Source organism: Pholcus phalangioides, unplaced genomic scaffold, assembly GCF_987345545.1.
Source record: "Pholcus phalangioides strain wild (caught in Gottingen) unplaced genomic scaffold, Ppha-v1.0 ptg000041l_1, whole genome shotgun sequence".
NCBI lineage: Eukaryota > Metazoa > Arthropoda > Arachnida > Araneae > Pholcidae > Pholcus > Pholcus phalangioides.
This window is the reverse complement of record NW_028301627.1, coordinates 2,778,417-2,801,646: the sequence shown is the minus strand read 5'-3', so window position 1 is coordinate 2,801,646 and position 23,230 is coordinate 2,778,417. Positions and strand designations below refer to the sequence as shown.

Genomic DNA, 23,230 nt, shown 5'->3' with positions numbered 1-23,230 from the left:
TTTATAATCTCGCTCAACTCATGCTTGTTTGGAATCAGCGCTGCCGGTCGTGACGTCACACTAATACGCCCTATAAACAATATTCGTCTAACATTTTTCGTTTTTTTTTTTTTTTAAATTCATTGCAATTTTCTGTAACACTTCATTTCCCGCGGTTGGCAACTTTTCTTTGATTTTTCAATGCTGGGTGACTTTACGTTATTTTTGGCGTTAATCGGCCATGTCCCGTATTTGACTCAAGTAAATATAGTCAGCAGAGTTAAACTTCATTCTCCTCATACCATAATTCCGTTCCTCGGGAGACGGTGCTTGTGCAGTTAAATTAAAAAATAAATAGTGTTGAGGCGTCTGAAGATTAGAAGAGAAAATTTCTAAAGTCTAAAGATATTAGATCAGATATTTATTAAAACAAACAGAAACAGTCGTCAATGAGTAGGGTGAAGATACGTCCTGTATTTCCCGGGACAGTCCCGGTATTTCCTGTATTTTTGGCTATTCCGACTTTTTGTCCCGATTTTTCCTGTTTTTTACACGAAGCCTACTTGCATTTTTATTCTTTATTGACGTCAAAGATTGAAATTATTTTTCAACTCATAAATTAAAAAATGATAATTACAACCATAAATGAGAATATTAATCTCCCACATTTGTCTTGGTGAAAGGTTTTTTTTTCGTGGAATTCATTTTATTCCACTGCAGTAGGCAGTAATGCGTAGGCTGACCATATTTCCTCGAGAGAAATACGGGACATTGAGATTCCAAATACGGGAAAATACAGGACATCGCCAACTATCGCCAAAAATGACGCCAAAACCGAGCAAAGTTGCCAAATATTGTTAAAATTAAGGTAAAATCACAATGGTGGGAAATGAAACGTTACTGCAAATTGCAGTGGATTAAAATGAATTTCACGAAAAAAACGTTCACCAAGACAAATGTGGGAGATAAATATTCTCATTTATAGTTGTAATTATCATAATATGGTTTATTAGTTTAAAAATAATTTCAATCTTTGACTTCAATAAAGAATAAAAATTCAAGTAAGCGTCGTGTAAAATACGGGAAAAACCGGGACACTTTTGCGAAAAAGTCGGGACGACCAAAAATACAGAAAATACCGGGACTGTCCCGGGAAATACGGGACGTATGGTCACCTTAGTAATGCTTCATATCCCGCCATTGTGATTTTTCCATAATTTCAACAATATTTGGCAACTTTGTTCGGTTTTGGCGTCATTTTTTTGGTAAAAATTGGCGATGTCCCGCATTTTCCCGTATTTCTCTGGAGGAAATATGATTAGATAATACACTGAGCTATAAGAGCCGTGGTTTTTTTTTTTTTTCTCAAGAACCGTCGCTCACTCGCTCTTTAAAAAGAGCCGCTCTTCTAGACGGTTCATGAGCGGATCGCCCATTTGTAGTTCGGTCACAGTCGACGATGTGTACGTGATCGGCATGGCTGTGGCAGTTACTATCTATATATTCTAGAAACCTTGGGTTACTCTTTTGAAAGGACGTCAATCATTCAAAGTCGTCACTTTTGCCGATCGTTTAATGACCATAATTGGTCATCAAGGATCCCTTCTTGGCGTCGATTCACTAATTTCTCGGACGGTTGCATTCGTGGTCAAGTTGACATTCAGCTACAGGTCAGTAGATGCCCCATGTAGGGCCTTTTTGACTATTCCGGGGGGGGGGGGGGCTGAGCTCAAATCAGTGATGGTAACCCGTGGGGAATTTCACACATTCATGGGAAAAATAGGTCCAAATGGGAAATTTTGAGAGTTCATCAAACAAAAGAATTTTTGTTGAAAAAAATATATAAGTGCCAAAAATTGCCTACATATTTCCACTGATAGATGGCAGCACAATTTTTGGAATGTGTGGGAAAAATTCAGTCAAAAGGGAAATTTCGCTTGACGAGGTTACCATCACTGGCTCAAATTAAATAAACGGATCGGGGCATAAGGAGTTCCGGACATGAGAAATTCTGTAGGTTCATTTTGAATAATAAACCGATAAGACAGAAGGCGTGGCAATGGATGAATAAGTAATAAATACAACGAAATAATAAAACGGTATGATACAACCTGACCAGTAGATAATACAGTAGGGATAATAATCCAAGAGACACGCTCGAAATGGAAAAACGGCTGTTTGTAATTTTTGAAAAAAAATGTGGTGAACAAAAGAAAAATCCTGTTTGGCGAAGCAAACGCCACCTAGTATCACAAAGCAAAAACTGGAAAGATGTTAAAAAATACGGCAACCCAGAGCCCCATTATGACAGTCTTGGCAACTATAAAGGGTCCGGGTTTTAGTTTTTGACATTATTGATATATAGAATATTTATTTATTCAACATGCCCCGGAACTCCTTATACCCGATCCGTTTACTGTTAAAAAAAAGGTCAGAGTTTTAGTTTTTAATACATAGAATATTTATTTATTCAAAATGCCCGGAATTCCTTATGCCCCCAATCTGTTTATTAAAAAAATGTTCCAGGTGTATTTTTTTTACCTGATATTTTTCCTATTTTTATGCTTGGTTATATTATTATGTTGCACGCTTTTTGTTCCCTTGAGCTCAGGGCCTGGCACCCATTTCCCTCTCATTAACGATCTCCTGGTTGGTGCTCGCCTCAAATCTATAATTCAGTGTAAAAATGCTGAGACTTAATTTCCGCTAAGATTTCCACATGAGTGGGGGGGGGGGGGGTTTGCTCCAAATTTGGCGATTATTTTTTGTTGCTAACTGATTAGGGGCAATTCAAGTATTACGTAAGCCAATTTTTTGGCATTTTCAACCCCCTCCTCCTTCCCTTGTCAGCAGAACTCTAACAACCCCCCCCCCCCTTATCAGCAAAATTTTGTCATCACTGCCCCCCCCCTACCTCAGATCATTAACAGATCGCTTGAGTGGCCCATGGTACAATGCTAGAGCATTTAAGTGGCCTGTGGCACATTTTCAGATCACTTAACTGACCCGGGACGCAGTTCCAGAACACTTAAGCGATCCGTGACATATTTATGGCCGTATTCACTGAGCGACTGTCAAATGGCCAATCAAATAACATGCGGGTGATGGCGAAAATGCATGTTAGAAGAAATCTGTATTCTCTGCAAACCAGCAAGGAGGTGTTACCAGACCACAGCGTTTAATGAGTGATGGTGAGGAGCTTCATGCTGATTCGTCAAACGAAGGTCACGTGATAAAATTTTTCTTTACCGCTTTTTGAGATCAGCACCGCCGTGATCATAACCACGTGCGTTTCTCTCCACGTTTGTTTTCTTTCCAATTTTGTGTTTTAATGGAGTCGAGCAGAAAAAATTTTACAATGTTCGAGAAGGAAGTACTGGTCGGGCTGGTGGCGGAGGATGCAGCAGTCCTTGGAAACCAAAAAACTAACGCATTCCTCAACCGGCAAAAGCAGCTGGAGTGGGAAAAACTTACATCAAAATACAACAGGTTTCCCGGAGTGACGAACCCCAGAACCACCATGCAATTAATAAATGCGTATCGGTCACTGAAGAAAAGCACTCAAATGAAAGATGCAGCGGATGAAGACTGGCGGGGGTGTGCCTGTGGCTCTGATAGTTACTCCACTGGAAGAAAGAGTGTACGCTAAGCTTGCAAAGCTGCAATGCCCAATGCGATAGACTCGGAGGAGTATGAGATGCAGCAGGTTGAAGGTAAGAAGTTATTCTTTTACATAAATATTGTTTCCCGTTTGAATTTAGCTATGCATGACCAGAATTATTTATCAGAATTTTTGTAGTATGTAGTCATGACCCCCCCCCCCTCCCCCTCAAGACTGGCTAGGGTTCCAGCCCTGGGCAATTACCATCTTTTTTCGTTTTTCATGCTATAAATTAACTATTGAAGGGCCCATGATGTATCCCAGTCTTGGGGCCCTGCTCCAGGATGTGGGGATCATGATAGTATTACAGAACTAGTAGAATGATTCATAAATTTATTATTTCATAAATTTCACATTATTTTTTCTGTATCTTTTGCCGAATCCGAGGAGGGGGCATACCACTTGAAAGCAGAAGAGGTATGATGAAATATATATTAAAGCCAAGTTATATGAAATTATTTTTCGCATGCCATGTTACTATTACACAGGGCTGCAGTGCCCCAGCCCAGTTACGATGAAAGGGAAATAAAAATTACAATGTGCATTCAAATCTAACAATTCACTCTTTTTCATGACATTTCAGCTTATGTTATGTTCATGTAGTGAAAATGGCATATAATAATACTCACTTATCATTGGCATATATTTTGCTGTAGGCAATTATAGGGCATTACTCGCTGAAATGTGTAAACTTATGAAATTTTGATATGTGCGCGTATTTTGCAATGTAATATAGTCTGTCCTTACATTTCGTTGTCTGTATATTTCATTCTAATATTCAATGGCGTAATACTTCTGTGTTTTGCGGGTGGACATGTACAGAAACAAATTTCTGCACAGGTTATAGCTATGTGTCCTTTTTAATAGTGTGCGTGCTGTGTGATGTCTGACCAAGAATTAATTTTAACGCTGTATGTAAAGCATATGTAGGGACTATCCTGTAAATATTTTAGAGAAGTCAAAGCCGTCCGGATGTAATATTTTTCCTCGTTGTTTTGGAGAGAAAAGTCAAGTCAAAAAAATCTATGTCTGTCTCCTTCAGTGTCAGTTTTTATCTCTTGTGTATCCTTCAAGCTTCAAACGTGGTAAAAACAGTGTATACACGTGCGTACATTTCGGGAGACTAAACAAAACAAGGCTGTAAGATATTATCGTCTGTGTTTTTCAGCACGTCGTTCCAATCCTCTCGGTCCCAAAAACCATGTGTTCTGCCAAGGCGGATTTCTTTTCTTTGGCCAACAAAGGTAAGGTGCCCAGCCTTACTAATGTTTGGTCGTCCTCGATTTGTGATGCTGAAATCATCGATCTTATTGAACCTGCGTGTTTGTATACTATTAAATTTTCGGGTCCGGTAGCCGTTCTGAAAACAAGACCTATTGAACTGAAAAAATTTATATGTGGCCAAATCTCTAATTCCAAAGATATTCATGAAATCCGCTTCACACGTGCTGGTGAGCTTCTGATCACCACAGGTAATCCACAAATTGCGAAGGAGTTCTTAAACATTGAGAATATATTTGATATTCCGGTTAAACCTTTCCTTCTTACGGAATCCATCTCATCTAAGTTTGTGCTCAATAATGTTCCTACTGATATTCCAGTCAGCGAGATTGCTGAAGAGCTTCTTGGTGAAAACCTCCATGTTATCGGTGTTCGTCGTTTCATCAAAGACAATAATCCCTTACACACAGTATTAGTTACGATTCTTGGTAAAAGTATGCCAAGTGAGGTAAAATTGTGGTTCTTGATTTTCCATCCCTGTCGCTTCATCGATCATCCAAATCAATGCCCTAGATGTTTTAGTTACTCGCACCGAAAAAAGTTTTGTAGAGCCCCTCTTCAATTGTGTAAAAAGTGTGGTGGTGATGACCATTTCTTTGAGCTATGTCAAAATTCAGTTTCTTGTATAAACTGCAAAGCTTCACACCTAGCCACTGACCGGAATTGTTCGTCATTTATTTTTGAAGCTAAAGTCCTCAAATACAAAGCTGAAAACCACGTCCCCATAAATATCGCACGCGCAAGGTGTAAATCAAATAATACGTCGTATGCTGGTCGTGCTAATATTTCAACGTCGTCGGACATTAACTCTTTGAAACTTGAGATCATATCTCTGGTACATGAGGAAATAAATGCGCTTCGTGAAATCGTTCTCAAGGAGCTTAGCTCCAGTCTCCAAGAATCCCTTCATAACTCTATTAGATCCTTGATACCGGTGATCGTGAATTCAGTTAAATCATCTCTCCAAAACACGTGCATGCCACCTTCAGGTGTAAATGTGGCCATGGAGGCCTCAGGTATTTTTTCAGGTATAAACTTTAATGACCCCCTTCCATCTGATGAAGATCCTGGTTCCAATAATTCTTGTGAATTCGATTGTACTGATTCTTTCATCTCGCCCGCGGCAAGAGCAAAGAAACGTCGAACATTTAAAAAAAAAAAAGAAGATTTTTTAAGCCCCATCTCAAAACTTGATGGTTCCCCCCGATTGTTATTAAGTAGATAATGTTGCCTTTATATTTGTGTTTCCCCCCCCCCCTCTCTCTCTCTTGCTTTTCTTTCCGCTTTCAGTGAAAAGAGTTCATTGTTATTTTGTTTAAATTTTTTTTTTTCTCCTCCCATCAGTCTGGGCTATTTTTAACAGATATATTTTTTTCTTTTATTATTATTATTATTATATATATATATATATATATATATATATTTTTTTTTTTTTTTTCTCCTGATTGCTTCTAATGAATTATGAGACAGCAGTATTAAGGTTCTCTCATTGAATGTAAGGTACATCTCATTTAAATATTTATTGTTGTATTTTGATTCTTTGTTTTCGTAGTGTTTCGGCTAATGCGTGCTACTGTTTCTTTTGTTACTTATTTGCATGTGCATGTGTGTATATATAATTTTTTTTTCCTCCCTCTCCAGTTATTTCCATACTCGTAACTTTGTACTGTTATAATTTTTTTTTTTCAGTATCTGTTTAACTATGAGGCATTATTAATGCTTTTGTTATTGTCATTGTTTGTAAAAATACTTTATTTATGGTTCTTGTTATGATCGAGCATCTTTCCTGTCAATTTTCTCCTCTATTTTTTCTCATAATCAGGGTATGGTCCTAGTAGCCGAGAGCCCTGTATAATTATTATTGTATTGTATTGTGGTTTTTGGACCGTTGTTGCTCGCATGTGTTATGTCCATGCAGTGCGTTTGTGGTGATTTCGTGGTTTGTTTTTGTTAATTAAAGTAAATTGAATAGATTATTCCATTGTCAATCACTACACATATATTACCGCTTCATAATGCTAATGAATATGTAATGGCAGGTTTACTTTTTGTGACAAAAAAAGATGTCCTGTTGATCGATATGGGTCATTCTTAAAAAAAGGGCATGTTACAGGTACGATTATCAAAAATGCTGCAGGTATTATTACAGTGTAGGCAGTGCTGTCTTAAGACATGGGCCAACCCGGGGGCCTCAAGTGAAGAGGGGAGCCTCACAAAAATGAGATCTGGTTGAAATTTTCAAGAATTTGCCCGATTGGGCCTCAGAAAAATCACTTGGCCCGGGGGCCCATGATGTTCTTAAGACGGCCCTGAGTGTAGGTAGACAGATATAAGTTTTACAAGTTTTTCATTATCCTCGTGATCATGTCAGGTTTTCATTACCCTGTTATTAAGATATGATTTCTCTTATATGTTATCTAGATAACCACCCACCCACGTTAGTGCATAACATTTAAACATATCTAAAGATCAAAATACTGAATTGTAGGACTAAAATGTCATTTAATTTGGCAATGCTAGCTTGTACATGATGCTTAAGAAACTCCTGTAACTTATCCTTAGACAAACTTATTTTTACTTTTGCACTATCATATGGTATATTTACTAGCATTTATAATGCAATGGTTTTCCAATTGAAGCGGTATTCAAACATGGAAAAAAAAAGCTTTGGGTATCAAGTTCTATCAGCTCTGCTTTGGTTGAGAATACTCTTTAGAACTCTGTGAATTTACACCGAGCTAACAAATTCTTAGGAGGAAATAAATGAGTAATGTATTAACAGATGCTGTGCATGAGAATTTTTATATGGAATAAAATTTTGGGCGAATCAGAAAATTTAAAAAAGTTTTTGACAGTTTTAACACCAAGTTAGTTTCTGGGGTCAAAACCTAACCCTGATGCCCTATCATACATATTTGGGGTCATTCAAGTATTACGTCAGCATCGAGAGGGGGGTTTGAAGGTTGCTTACGCCACAACCTTCATATCTACAAAACACCCTTTTTGAAGATATGAAATATTCTAAGCTGCTGATGAAATTTTGCTGGGAAGGGGGTAAAAATGGCTAAAAATCTGCTTACGTAATACTAGAATGGCTTCTTTTGAATAAACAGCTCTACTCACGCAAATTGAGCACAAGTAATGATAAAGTTAGATAAATAAACCATAAAATTATATGTTCCGACTCTTATGTTGAAAAATTTTAAATTGCAAAATTAACATTTTGTTTTAATTATTGTAATAAATTAATGTTTGAAAATAAAACATTGTATAATATGCAAAAAAGTTTTTCGTCATGTTATATACCTATTGTGTTCAAAACATTATCAAGGCATTCATTTAGGTTTTTGATGGTTTCAGACAGTTTTTGACACTTGTCATGTCACAACCCCAACCCTGGTTACTTGATTTCAATGATCGCACATATTTTTTGGTTGCTATGTGTTGCCTCAGTATTTGTCAAGGACTATATGTACATACAGTTATGCACCTCAGATGCTGTTACCCCCTCTTTCACAGGTGAATGACGGAAGTGCACATTTGAAAGCCCTGATGTAATGGTCACACCCCTCAGTTATGGACTATTTTTTTTGTCCAGCCAGTGTGCACCCAATAAGAGGGGTTTTGCTGGGGGTCTGTCCACACAGATTCCCTCAAAACATATGACGAACCTGGGTAGTTTGCCCTGCATAAAAGAAATGTGTGGCTATTTATGTGCACATATCTTGCCTCCAAATAAACAAATGTCAAGATATTTTCTTAACGTTCTATTGCAGGATGTTTGCAACTCAACAGAGATGCCCTCCACCTCTGCATTGATTCCAGTATCCTCCTCTGCAAGCACTCCCCAAAGGTCTGTGGGTCAGGTGCGCCCTCCCCTGAGCATACCGAGTCGGAAGAAAAAAAGGTGCATGCCAGGGTCAGCCACTGCAGCAGAGACATTGGTGGAGTCAACCCGTACAGAAATGGAGAAACGAGAGGCTGAGCGGGAACAGCGGATGGACCATTCCCGTAAAGAACAGTTGCAACGGATGGACCATTCCCGTAAAGAATATTTGCAACGGATGGACCATGCAGAAAAAGAACACGAACTAAACATGGTTATAAAAAAAAATAAGATTGCCATTCAAGAAAAAAAAAAAGGCTCTACTGGACTTGCATTTGCAAGCCCAGAAAAAAATGATGGAAGACCTTTGATAGAATAAAAATGACACTTCCAATTGACATATTTCATACTCATTTATTTTCATAAATATTATGTAGCCTATAACTTATCCATGATATTAAAACGCTGAAAACAATCGAGAATTTTGAACATCATTCAAGTCTTGTTTATGATGACACATTAATGGGTATGGATGTTTTATCAAACAATGATTTTAAGGAAAGGTATTTCATTAATCTTAGCACTGCCGAGCAAATACTGTCAATAATAGTAGATGATTCACTAACAAGTGATATCCCAGAGATCAATGTCTGGGTCATATGCATGAAATTACAGAAGATAAATGATCAATTAGACTAAAAAATCTTGCATAATTTAAACTGATTTTGTGAGTGTTACCCATGTACAATCAGACAAAATGAGCCAAAATTGTGTTCCTCTTAGCTCTTCCAGAAACACATGGTCTCTCTCTCCCCCATGCACTGTCTGACATTTCCACAATACCGTTATTAAAAGGCATCATGCCTATGATCAACGGGATTGACATCTTCCCCGTCCATATCGCCCATGGAGCGAGCGATGTTATGCAGCACGGCGGTAGCAACAATATGGGCCATTGCGTTCTCCATTGAGCAGCGCAAACCTGTTGACATGCACGGAAACCTTCGCTTCCACACTCCATATGACCTCTCTACAGCATTTCTTGCTCTGGAAAGAGCAAAGTTGTACCTCCAAAAAAAAAAAAATTGTTCACTATTTCATTTCTGCCAAAACAACAAAAAATATGATAAAAATTACATCAACAGAAAGAAACCACAAGTGTAACGCCTCAAGATATACATGTCCATATTACAATGTATGTGCATATAGAGTGGCGCATACACTGTGGCCCCTAGGGCAATAGCAATGTTGTTTTTTTAATTGAGGGGACGTATATTTCTGTCCTTCCTCCCAATTTTCTTTCAGGGTAGAACAGCAATCTATCACCATGGGATATTTACTACCGGATGAATTGTGCCAGAAGTGTGCATATGCACCAAACACCCTTGAGTGCATATCCCCCAAAACAGAATGTTTAGCACTGTTCTGTGACGAAACCTTGGCTAGCTGGAAATGTTATGTAATAAACATCCCCATTCATGTAATAGTGCTTTTTGCTCTTTTCTTAAAATTATTCCAAATTGCTCTGCAGTAGCGGTAATTGTTTTTGATTTTGGCACATTCTGCTTAGGGGTGCATATCTAATGTCAAGCATGAATTTCTAGTGACATCATATACTTTTTTAAAACGGTAATAGTGTCAAAGGTAGAGCCGACTGATCTGATGTGTACATATGAATAGGCATCATGCCTTCCTTTTAGACTTGAATGCCTATCGTTACAGAGGGTGTGGTTATTGTGAATGTTCACAGTATAACAAAGAAACATAGACATTCAAACACTTCAATTTCTCCAGGCTGAGAATTTGCTTGAACAAATAACATGAAAATAATTACAAGATCAACTAAAACTTGTCATGGCAGTTTTGTAGTGTGTTCTACAAGCCTTGGTTTAGTATCATCACTTAGGCCTTTTCATAGCATGAATGACGTGTAAATGGGTCCTATATTTGATAAGCATATCGACAGGCTGATTCACGACAGCAACAACTCAAAAAATTAATCATTGAATTATGCACACCATGAAAATGATGAAAAATAACTCTTAATAGACCCAGACTCTGCTTATACGCTGCGTTCAAATTAAATGTAAGTGAACTCCCATAGAGTTACATACAAAGTGCCCTTTAGAAACAATCTCATTTCAAGGTATGCATGCTGCACAAATGAACATGAGTAAATCAGAACATAAACAACATCACATCATACAAGTTGTATTTCACACCTATGACCTTTGTATCAATATGAAACATTTTTTCTGATATGGCTAGAGCAATGCGTATGTACTAATAATGGCAGTATACTGGGTGATCAGCGAATAAGCCCTTATTTAAAAATTAAATATCTCTACAACAAAGATCAATAGAATTATGCGGTAAACGGTACGTTTATTAGCAAAACTGTAAGAATGTTGTACAGAAATTTCGAAAATTTAGTTTTTTTTTAAATTTTTTAAAATTAAAAAAAAAAAAACGAGATTTTGGGGTTCCGAAAATCCTCATTTGTGTGAAGAGAAACCACTGCATTCGCCTAAAGTTACTGCATGGGCTGCGGTATGCGCCATGTGTGCTGACAAATTGTTCCAAAATTGTAACGTAACGTTCAGTAGTAATCGTTTCTCGCACGAAGAAGGGGCCAATAATTCCTCTGGCGCATACCGCAGCCCATGCAGTAACTTTAGACGAATGCAGTGGTTTCTCTTCACACAAATGAGGATTTTCGGAACCCCAAAATCTCCAGTTTTGCTTTTTTTTTAAATTTTAAAAAATTTTTAAAAAAAACTAAATTTTCGAAATTTCTGTACAACATTCTTACAGTTTTGTTAATAAACGTACCGTTTACCGCATAATTCTATTGATCTTTGTTGTAGAGATATTTAATTTTGAAATAAAGGCTTATTCGCTGATCACTGTATTTCGTGTATTATAATATTTCTATATATCTATATGCAGATGTCACTGCGCTGTAATTTAGGCAGGCCCCAGGCTATTGGCTGAATCTGTGTCCTTTTTGAGTTAAAAGAAGTCCCCCCACCATCAATCATTGGTATCACAGTGCATCAAATAATTCATTTCTAAAAATATGTTTAATCCAATGGTGTATTGAAAAAAGATTAATTTATCAGCTTCTAACTAGGTTTGTTCACTTCCAATGTCCACTGCTGAAGATTGCATCCCATGGAACACTGGAACCTTTTCCAAAATTAAAGATATACGTGCTCTCTCTGTAGCGTGTTAGCAACATTTCTTTATATATAATTTTCTACACACAAATCTACAATTTCAGACTGATCTCTGCCAATTTAACGTATAGGCTACTAAACAGGACCCAACTGTAATGATACGCTAATTTGAAAGATTGTCAGATCAGGGCAACTCAATCCCCAAATCAGAATGTTTTGCATTGTTCTGCAACAAGTCAGCTGAATGAAAATGCTCTGTGGTAAAAATTTATCTGAAATGTTTTCCATGTAAAACAACCCTCTTTTCTTAAAATTCTTCCTGAAATTGTTCTGCAGTAGCACTGATTATTCTGTGAAAGATGTACGTAGCTGATTTATTAGCATATTCTGCTTTGGGGGCCTCAATAATGACATTCAGAATGTTTGGTTACTGGGGCTCCCCAGCACTGCATCCCGGAAATATTTATTCTTTCGCAATGGTTTGTCACTTCTTCAATGCTTTCAGCTTATCGAGTTAACTAGGCAGCGCAGGGTATTATACCTACTAGTTATTTATATAAAATTACATATAATACACAGCGCTGCCCAGATTATCCTCAATTACTGGGAAAATTGAAAAAGTGACAAACCATTATAAAGGCATATGTAAACTATCATACATAATACTAGTAGCATTAAAGAAGTGACAAACCATTGTAAAGGCATATGCATTGCTAGAAAACCACAGGCTGAGCAGTAGGCGTAAATTAATAGGAAGTGTTTGGGAGAGCTGAAATTTATTGTGGGTGGGACGTAGCTCCTACCCAATATCTATACTGGAGGTAATGGGCCCATCCACAGATACAAGTTTACATTGTGAGATGAGCCCATTTTGCCCTTGGCGGAGATACAGGGGGGGGGGGGGAAGAGATAAGAGAAATGTTCCATATATAGGAGGTTAGCACTTTATTTTTTTCAGGGCCACAACTAGATGCTTGGTCACCCGGGGCAAGCGCGTATTTCGACGCCCCCTTGTAACGTTGAAGGATAGGTTTCAGAATGAAATTTACGCCCCCTCGGGTCCAGCGCCCGGGGCATGAGACCCATCTGCTCCCCCCCTAGTTGCGGCCCTGATTTTTTTGTACACAAGAAACATGAAAATTTCATGAAACAAATACATTAAAATAGGCTTACCTCCCGCATCTCTTCCTCTCCTCGAGGCAATCTAATGAATCTCCTAGCCAGTCCGGCCACACATTGAGAAACTTGGTTGATGGCTCGACAACTGGAGGGTTGGCTGACGAGAGCAAGATCGCCCACAGTTAGCTGAAAATTTCCTGTTGCATAAAAGCGTAACACAATGCATAATTTCTCCGCATTGGAAAGGCAATTGTTTATATTGTTACTTGTTGGCAAATCGTTTATCATTGACAGTATTTGTTCCGCAGTACTTAGATTAATGTGATACCTCTCTTTAAAATCATCGTTTGATAAAACATCCATATCCGCTAATCTGTCATCATAAATAAGTCTTGAACGACATTCGAAATTCTTGATTGTTTCCAGCATTCTAAGATCATACAGAAGTTCGTATTGATCCTCCATCTTGTTTAAGGTAAATAACACTTACCGCACATGCGTTAGCATGCCAGTTATTTTCTAACAGCCCAAATAGCAGTGGCTACATTTTCACGAAAAATACGGCTGTTAACCGGTCTGCTGGGGACAGAGAATACCGTTTTCCAAATAACCATCGTTTTAGCAGCCGCTCTCATGTTAACAGCCGTCGGTGAATGCAGCCATTAGAGATCCCTTGAGTGACATGCGACGTAGTTTTAGAGCACTTAAGTGGCCCCCAGTGCGGTTCTACATCACTCAAGTTACCCACTCCACATTCTCAGATTGTTCAAGTGATCCACGGCATGTAATTACGGATCACTTGAGAATGATGCGTGGCACAATTCCAAAGCATTCAAGTGGCCCGGATACATTTCCAGATCCGCGAAATATTTAGTGATCACTAAAGTGGCTCTGTAGGGCACTTATCAATAGTGGGGAATGTTAATTCAAGTGCCCACAAACATTCGAAAGGTTTTTCTAGTTTTTGGGACATCGAGTAAGATGCCATTAAGAGTATTTCATATTTTCATAAAGTGTGGTTAATAACGTAAGCATTATCCAAATTCCCTTTCTCCCCCCCCCCCCATCTGTGTTGACGTAATACTTGAATGTCCCCTTAAGCAGCTCAGAAACATTTCCAGAGTACTTGAAGGATCCGTGAAACATTTAGAGATCATTAAAGTAGCTTTGTAAGTAAGGGACTTTTCAATAAGTAGAATGTTAGTTCAGGTGCCCAATAACTATCAAATTTTTTTTTCCGTTTTTGGCGCACTGCATAAGATGCCATTGAAACTACTCTCTATACTCGTGTATAAGCTGACCACCAAAACCTCAATAAATTGAAAACCCGTGTATAAGCCAACCCCAAAAAAATCAGTGCATTTTAGAGAGAAAAAAAAAATCCTTATATTTTCATGCAAAATGAATAGCCTGCGTAAATTTACAACAGAAAATGATTCAAACTTTTTAATCCATTTCATCTGAGTTTCCAAGGTCATCGTAATCCATCAGGTCATCATAGAGTGCACATCTTTGTTTCTATCTTCATCTGGGCTGTCATCGCCATTGTCACTTTCAAAGAGGATATCATCTTCAGTTCCTTCAAACTCATTGCTGATGCAACGTTTTTTGAAGGATCGGCGGAAACATAATTTCACGCTTCATGTACCTATTGGCACACTAGGCCAATGTCAGGTTTCTTCAAGGCACCACTTTTTGTAGTTTATCATCGGAACTCATCCATTCGATCCACAAATTCCTCAAATAGTCTTTGAGAGGCTTGTTGATGTTCACATATCTAAAGGCTGTACAATCGACGTTAGCCACCTGGTACCAAAGCCAATGGTGTTTTTGATTTCTTTGTCTCTGCGTTGACATTATCGGTTCTGTGGGGTTTGAACATATTTCCATGCCAATAATGCAGATTTCTCGAACACTGCTATAAAAATTACTGTCAGGTGGGGTAAAATGGTCATAAAAAGAGGTGTTTTCATCTTTAAAGAGGTATAACCATATGACTTTTTCAAAAATAGGATATCTTTTGGCTGATATTTTACATTATATTCTTAGAGAGTATATTAGCACATTTTTCAAAAATATTTTTTGAGTGTAACAGTTTTTTTTCTGCAACTTTTTAGACCTCACTTTTATGACCACTTTACCCCATGGGGTGGGGTAAAGTGAGTAATGCATGGGGTAAAATGGTCATGCCAAATAATAATGAAATTTTAAGAAAATAATCAGTGGGCATTGAAATTTTATTTAACACATTTATCAAACAATCATTTTCTACTTTTAAATTTATAACTTTTAATGTACTCTATGGTTATAAATCTTGGCTTCATTAGGATCTTCAAATACAACTGATTTCTTATTTCATCTATGTCCTTATTTTCTGGAAAGGTATAAAAATTCATCATTTAGGCTTTTTCAAGATATTCAACAGATAATAAATCCTTATTAATCACTTGTCTGATAATTTGCATTATTGGTTTCTGTTCTCTTCATAATAAACCAGCACCCCACACACACAGCCTTCTGACATCTTTCATAAAGTTTGAATAGTTATAGATTTGCCTCAGATCTTCAAGAAATTTTTTCTTTGGGTATGGGAGTTTAATGTAATTTTTGCATATTTATTTTGTGGCAGCCAAAGTTCAACTATTTCCTTAATTAAGGTTTCTCCTATTCTATCCTGAACATGTTTTCATTTTGCCCTTGAGTTCTGTATTACCCTTTCGTTTGCAGCTGAGATTAACGAGGACAAGGTAGTCAGTATATGGCTCGTTTCAAGTCTCTCATCAGACACAACACTGATATTAGCTAATTTTGACACTTTCTAAGTTCAAGTCAGCCACTCATGAAGTTGATTCTGTATCTTTACTTCCCTTGGTTGTGAATTGTGAAAGTTCAACATCTACAAAAGGGGTGGGGGGTTGTTCACATTGAGCAAGAGATTTCAAGCTTTCAATACTAGTCTCCTTTGCATGGTAACCGTGATTTTCTTCTAGAATCCTTTTGTCTTGACTTGTTAATGATCCATCTTCCTTAAGTCATATGGAATCTTTAACTCGTGTTCTTGCAGCTCACATGATAACTCTAATGCTCTTTCCAACCCAACAGCTAACAATACTAATGGAAGAATGTCAGAGTACTGTGGTATATTCTTTTCACATATAGGTTCAAACACCTATTTTCCAAGTGCATGTTTGCTCTGGAAAAGAAAAAAATTGAACTAAATTAAGTAAAAAAAATCTTACAAGTTCAATTATATGTTAGGCAAAATAGCTCCTAGCAACTAAGTGTTAGTTAAGCCTAATGCTATGACCACTTTACCCCACATTGTTTAAATTATTATAAAATATGAAATATAATGATTACAACTTACCAGTGCATGGAATAGTGTTCTTGAGATACTTCTGGAGTGCCCTGTACAGCCAATCTATAAAAAGTTTTAACAACTAAAATGGTAGAGAGAAGTTATTCAGGCACTCAAAAAATGGAACCCGAGCTTCAACAACAAAAAAAATTTTCATTTCCACTAAAATGTTGCTTGGCATTATATTTTAGGTGATAAACTTTGCTACTAGCAAGTGAAAGTTAAAACAGAAATTTGGTAGTAATATCAATTGAAATTCTTAAGTTATGCCATTTTATGTTCAGTATGACCATTTTACCCCACCTGACCACTTTACCCAAATGATTGCAGAGATCGATATTTTCTTATCAAAAACTGACCCGAGTATAGGCCGACCCCCCCCCCCCCCCCCCACTTGAGGAACAAATTTTTCCACAAAAAACTCTGCTTATACGGTATTTCATATCTTCATAAAAAGGGGTTGATAACGTAAGCATCATCGCCCCCCCCCCCATCGATGCTGACTTAATACTTGAATGACCCCTTACCTTGGCGCTAATTTTTTTATTAGCCACAATAATGTTTTACAAGCCAATGTGCTATTATTTCACTTGCAGTTGTCTGCATTCACTTGGCTGATCCCATTGCACAGAAAGTACAAGAACTTTGCCCATTGAAAATGACTTTGACCTTGTAATTTCCGGCTACATCAGCAGACAACAGATTTCTGATTTGAACAGGATCTTGGGCCTCTTGCCGCTATCTGCGTAAGTGCTTCATATTTTTTTTACACTTTTTTGTGCTATTCGCTTCATTTTTTTCTCCTATCTCTTTCCACGTTTCTTCCATGTGAACATGGAAGCTGTAATTTGATAATTGTCATTCATGGGTTGTGATGGCAAGTAGTAATTGATAAAACGCAGTGAAACTTGTACGAAATGGAACGTCAAGAGACTGAAATAATATTCCATTTTATAAAGGTACAAATAACAACACTAATCATTGAACAGACTGTATTTTGATACTGTTTAAGACAGATTTCCGTCTCTTTCTGTCTTAGAGAGGTTTCACTGTATTATTATTTATTCATTTACAATGAGAATGCCTTCTCCGAGTTTGCGTCAGGTGTCTCATTAAGTATGAAGTTGATAAATTTTTTCAAAATTTTAGTTTTTCAAGATTATTCTGTGAACACACTTTGTCTGCATGGAGTAGCCAGTAAAAGTTGCTTTCAGTGGACGACATCAGACGGCCTTTGTCGTCTGACTCAATGTTGATGTAACAATAGTTGGGAACCTTTGGGGAATTTGCATAGCTTACTGCATATTGTAATTGCATTTTTTTAAATGAATAAAATGAAATAAATATAAATCGAGCGTGCCGTTTATTATATATAGTATTTATTAAGCTCTAGGATGGACCAAATGGGTCCCTAAGAGCTGCATAGTGTACGTTTTGTCTTTTGTTCTGTTGTCTTTATTTTATTTTGTATATTTGTATTTATGTGTGCTGTTTTGAATTATTAAATAAATAAAAATATTGTTACTTCCAGTGGATGACCAGTCATCCACGAAGCTGAGCTGGAAGAGATCTTGGCAACGGGATAAGTCTAGTGGCAAAGTTCTGGTGTTCATTTATTCAGTGGATGACCAGTCATATTGCCACCAGCATTGTTGTTTTCACCATCATCTTGTGAATTGTTATCGTGTTCGTCATCATTGAAATTTATTGAGCAATAGGCGGAAGCTCTGTTCGTCATTACATCCCTTTGCTCAGTGGTTCTCGATCTTTTTTGACTGGCAGAACCTGTTATAGTTTATAATTTCTATATGACGGAGCCCCGTAGGCCTATTTTTTATTTACTCATCAAAGTTACTGATTTATTTGTTATTTAAAATATTTATAACTATTTTTTTTTCAAACTTACCTTTTCTTTACTTTCCTCGAGTGGTCGTGGAGTCTCTGTGGAGTTCACATGGAGCACCAATTGAGAACTGCTGCCTTTTCTTGTGAATTTTCAATTTTTTTTAAATGAGAGCAAGTATTTTTCAATCAGACGAACAAAATGTTTGTTTTTGATAGACGTTGGCATGATACCTGCAAATGAAATTCGGTTGGCATTGAGTTTCCTGGGATAGGGACACCACATAAAAATACAAAGGTCGGTGAATCCTAGAAATTCTTCCTTGCTATGTTCTAGCTTGCCAAAAAATAATTGCAGAATTTCTTTTTTGTCAGCCATCTTAATTTTTATGGTGTCGAAGGGTATTTGGCACTCAAAAAAAATCTATGTCACTAAAGAGCAAAAACTTTGGCGAAATCAGAAATTGCCAAATTAGGCACAAATTATGCATAATTATACAAGACATGACCAATTCTTGCCAATGTTGCTAATCATCAGAAAAATTGCAAAGTATTGCACATAAATAACCTTTGGCACAAAATACAGTGCTACAGAAAGTCTGTAGCGATTTAAAACATATTTCATAAAAAAGTTAGCATATTGTATAGGTGAAATGAGTTTTTGGTTTTAGTCATATTCGTCATAATTTATAAATTATACAAATTATCTTCACTCTTGATTTTAGTAAAGATTATGAATTAAAGTAAGCGTCGTTGGAAAAACGAAAAATTATACATTTTTGAGAAGAAAAAAGTTTGAAAGGTGGAAGTACGTGAATGTGTGTGTGGCCCGTGTATGGATGATGTTGGTGAGCAAGTCAGAACATCCCATGTCATTATATCCAATATTACTAAAATTCCGTTGATGTTATAAACAAGGTTAGTTGCATATATTATGGCTTTAAGCCTCCCTTTTTTCTTCAATGTGTTCTCAACAATGTTGCCATTTCTGGTTGTTGCGAAGTACGAGCTCAGCAATAAGCTGTCATCTTCATCGTCTGAGATATTCAAGTTAATTTCTAAACAAACTTATTTTTCTTCACGTCTGAGCCTCTGGTTGGGTGTTTTCCATGATGGCAAACGAAAGGAACCGCATTGAATAAGGAGTTATGACTTAATTATAGTTGAAGGTCAACCATATCAAATGCAGATATTGGTTTCAGAAATTCAAGAGAATTAAATAATTTTGATTTTTAAGAAAGCCTTCCCATACCACTTCTGAGACCATGGTGCGTCGCAGGGTGGCTACCCCCTGCTCAAAGGGAATCAGGCAAGACTGCTACTCATTTATGTTAAAGCCGAATTGTCACTATAACTGATTTTGACTGTGGTGGGTAAAAAGTCCATAGAAGCTTTAAAAATGAATAAAAACCGGAAAAATAACCGAAATAAAAAAATATTTACAGGGTTAGCATCGCTAGGTCACTGGAATTTTTTTAATACAGGGAAAAAAAACCAGCCGATAGATGGCACTGGTACAAGTGACTTCAGTTGAAATATGCAGATGAGACAGTTATAAGAACTTGCGCTCCTAAACCACAACCAGTTCACCATTGTAAACCGTGTATGTGGACCTGCTGCACTCTGCCGTTGCTGGATTTGTGACTCGCCTGCAATGTGTTATTCCCTGTGGTGGTGGTCATGTGAAACACATACTGCTGTAATAAACGATTTGGAGGCATTCTGTTGGTTATTTGTGTATCTTTTCTTTGACTTGTGTACGTCAGTGTCTCCTATCGGTGGTTTTTTTAGGAGTTTTTTCTGTCTTGAAAAAATCCTGTGATCTAGTGATGCTAACCCTGTGAAACGTTTTTTATTTCAGTTATTTTTCTGGTTTTTATGAATTTTTAAAGTTTTAACTTTTTGCCCACACTGTATTTAATGCATTTTCCTTTGTGGTCAAATCGTTCGATGTTGCACGCTCCATCTGTTTATATTTTAAAACTTATTTTTTGCCAAAGGTAGATTGACCATTTATACTTTTCAGGAGGCGTAATTTTTTTTTTTTCATTTTATTCAGTTACATTTCGCTTTTGTGCCTTATTATATGGGAAGTGTTAATTCCAAAATGTTTAAATTATGGTTTTGTTATTTTGAGTTGTTCATTGGAAAAATGTTTAATGAATATAGTTACTTATTTGAGTGAACTATTATGTATTGTGACAAAATAAGCTAATACAGTTTCCTTGAAGAAATCAAATTAATTTTGCAAACTTTTAATTGAATTGATCGAGTCAGTTAATTAACCTTAATGCTTTAATCACTATCAATATTTCGATCACTCAATCACAACAGCCCTGACTACAATGTTTCTGAAGTTTCGTACATTTCTGAAGAATACGGTCTACAGTATAACTCTAGATCAGATCGTATGAACTTTATTCATAAACTCGTTGTATACTCGATCGTACTTATAACGTTCCCACTTCAAACACCTTCTCACTTAGTATGATTCTTTTCAGCGGTCTGAACACTTACTAATAATCATTGAATCATTTTTTGTGACTGTTTCTTGGAAAACATAATAAGCGAGATCCACTTTATATTATAATTATTGTTGAAGTGATGAGTTCAATATCTTGCTTACTGTATAGGTTCACATACAAAAAAGATTAAATAATTATCTTTTTCTAGGTAATTGAAGGTATTTATCGAAATCTGTAGAAGAATACCCCTAAAATTCTGTCCAAGTGGAAATGCAACAACAATATTGCATCGGCCAAGTAACTTGATAAATTACAAAGAATTCACTCTCAACTTTAATACATCTTCGACATTCTTCTCTTTTGAAATGGATGAAGAATCTTCTATGAAATCATATGACGGACATGATGTAGATAGAGACAATTCTAGTTGTATTCGGATCTCGGCAACATCGAGTGAGATGAATTTTGAATTAATTTCTCATGATCACTTTGGTACTAAAGATTATGCGCATAAGTGTGAGTTCTGCAGGAAAACATTTTTAAAAAGCTCAGAGTTGAACATTCACAAAAGATTTCACACTGCAGAGAAGCCACATGAGTGTGATGTCTGTAATAAAACATTTGCTGAATTTAGTAATTTAAGCAGACACAGAAGATTTCACACAGGAGAAGAACAATATAAATGCAATGTCTGTAATAAAACGTTTTCACAAAATGGGCATTTAAGCACACATAAAAAAACCCACAGTGGTGAGAAGCCATATGAGTGTGTTTGTGGTAAAACATTTTCTCGAATCAGTGATTTAAAAATACACGAAAGAATTCACGCAGGAGAAAAACCATATAAATGTGAAGTCTGCGATAAAACGTTTGTTCATTTTGGCAGTTTGTACAGACATAGAAAAGTTCACACTGGTGAGAAGCCATATGAGTGCGATGTTTGTGGTAAAGTGTTTGCGGAAATCAGCAATTTAAATGTACACAAAAGAGTTCATACAGGAGAAAAACCATATAAATGTGATGTCTGTAGTAAAACATTTTCACGAGTCGAACATTTAAGCAGACACAAAAGAGTTCACACAGGAGAAAAACCATATAAATGTGATATCTGTAGTAAAATATTTTCACGAATCGAACATTTAAGCAAACACAAAAGAATTCACACAAGAGAAAACCCATATAAATGTGATGTCTGTAATAAAACGTTTTCACAAATGCAGCATTTAAGCAGACATAAAGTAGCCCACACAGGAGAAAAACCATATAAATGTGATGTCTGTAATAAAACGTTTTCACAAATCGGCAATTTAAATGTTCACAAAAAAGTTCACACAGGACAGAAGGCACTTGAGTGTGATTGAAGTAGTAAGTTTTATATAATTGGCAGTTTAAATAGGAACAAAATAGTTTATGCTGGTGAGAAGCTGTATAAATGTGATTATTATGGTGAAAAATTTTCTCTCAGTGGGCATTTAATCTTCACAAAAGAGTAGGAAGCCTTATCAGAAGGCTGACTATATTTCCCAGAGAAAAATACGGTAAATTCGGTTCACAACTGCGGGAAATCATTAAACAGTCACCAGAGTATGGCGAAATTGTCAATGATGGTGTAAAATAAAAAAAACACTCCAAGTGTAGCTGTTTCGGACTCTCCCCCCCCCCCTTTCCAAGCGTGAAAGATGATCGGAATAAGTTCATTTGTGGTGATTCGATTATTCTGAATATTGTGTTTCTCAAAAAATATAGATTCAACTTTTTCTTCATGCCGTTCAGTTTAACCACTTTACGATCAAGGACATAATATTTCGTCCAAATGAATGTGGAATAAACACAAACAAGCTTTCTCGGTTTTCTTTCCTCCTGATAATCACGAGGCTCTGTTGTAACCCTACAAAGTACAAAGTTGTTCTTATCACCTTCCTTTTACTTCTATACAATACCTTTTTCTTCCATATATGATGTATCCTTCTACTATATACATATAAGAGCAAAAGAGAATATCTGTACTTTTTTTGTTATTGTAAAGAAATACACACACATACACATTACACAAATACTGGACAATAACACACGAAAAGGAATGCAAAAGAAAAAAAGACATATACATGTAACAAATATACACTATGTGCCCCCAAGGGACACTCAAGTCCTTCCAGGAAGCCAAAAAGATATTGTATTGCATTATTTTGCTGCCATTGTGAGCCACCAAGTATGCAATATAATTATAGAAAAACATGTAAGAAATTTAAAACAGGATGTATAACAGTTCAATGTAAAATGGCAATCCATATTTAGTGAAATTTATTAATACAAATGTGTATTAATGAACATTAATACATGTGTATACATTTTATGTGTATTAATGAACATTAATACACATAAAAATGTATAGTTTTAAGCAGTAATATGTAAAAAAAATTATTAATTTTATATTTATCTAGCTTTTTTGTGAACAGTTTCGGAACATGTCATCATAATTTTGAATGCTTTTTGCATATATGTAAATTTCATATTTGTGGT

General features: G+C 36.5%; 1 protein-coding gene across 2 annotated transcripts; it reads left to right on the top strand.

Moving 5' to 3' along the window:
* Positions 1-1,436: 1,436 nt before the first annotated feature.
* Positions 1,437-22,987, top strand: LOC149065048 (uncharacterized). 2 transcript variants are annotated; one of them, XR_016195692.1, is made up of 2 exons: positions 1,437-1,649; positions 8,698-9,145. XR_016195692.1 is itself a non-coding variant. In XM_089254493.1 (2 exons), exon 2 carries the CDS (start codon positions 21,076-21,078, stop codon positions 22,069-22,071), a length of 996 nt encoding a protein of 331 aa, XP_089110619.1. In that variant the 5' UTR covers positions 1,443-1,649; positions 20,919-21,075; the 3' UTR covers positions 22,072-22,987. The 2 variants fall into 2 exon arrangements, 1 of the variants encoding a protein (XP_089110619.1); XM_089254493.1 differs by lacking the exon at positions 8,698-9,145 and adding an exon at positions 20,919-22,987 and having other exon boundaries at positions 1,443-1,649.
* Positions 22,988-23,230: the final 243 nt, after the last annotated feature.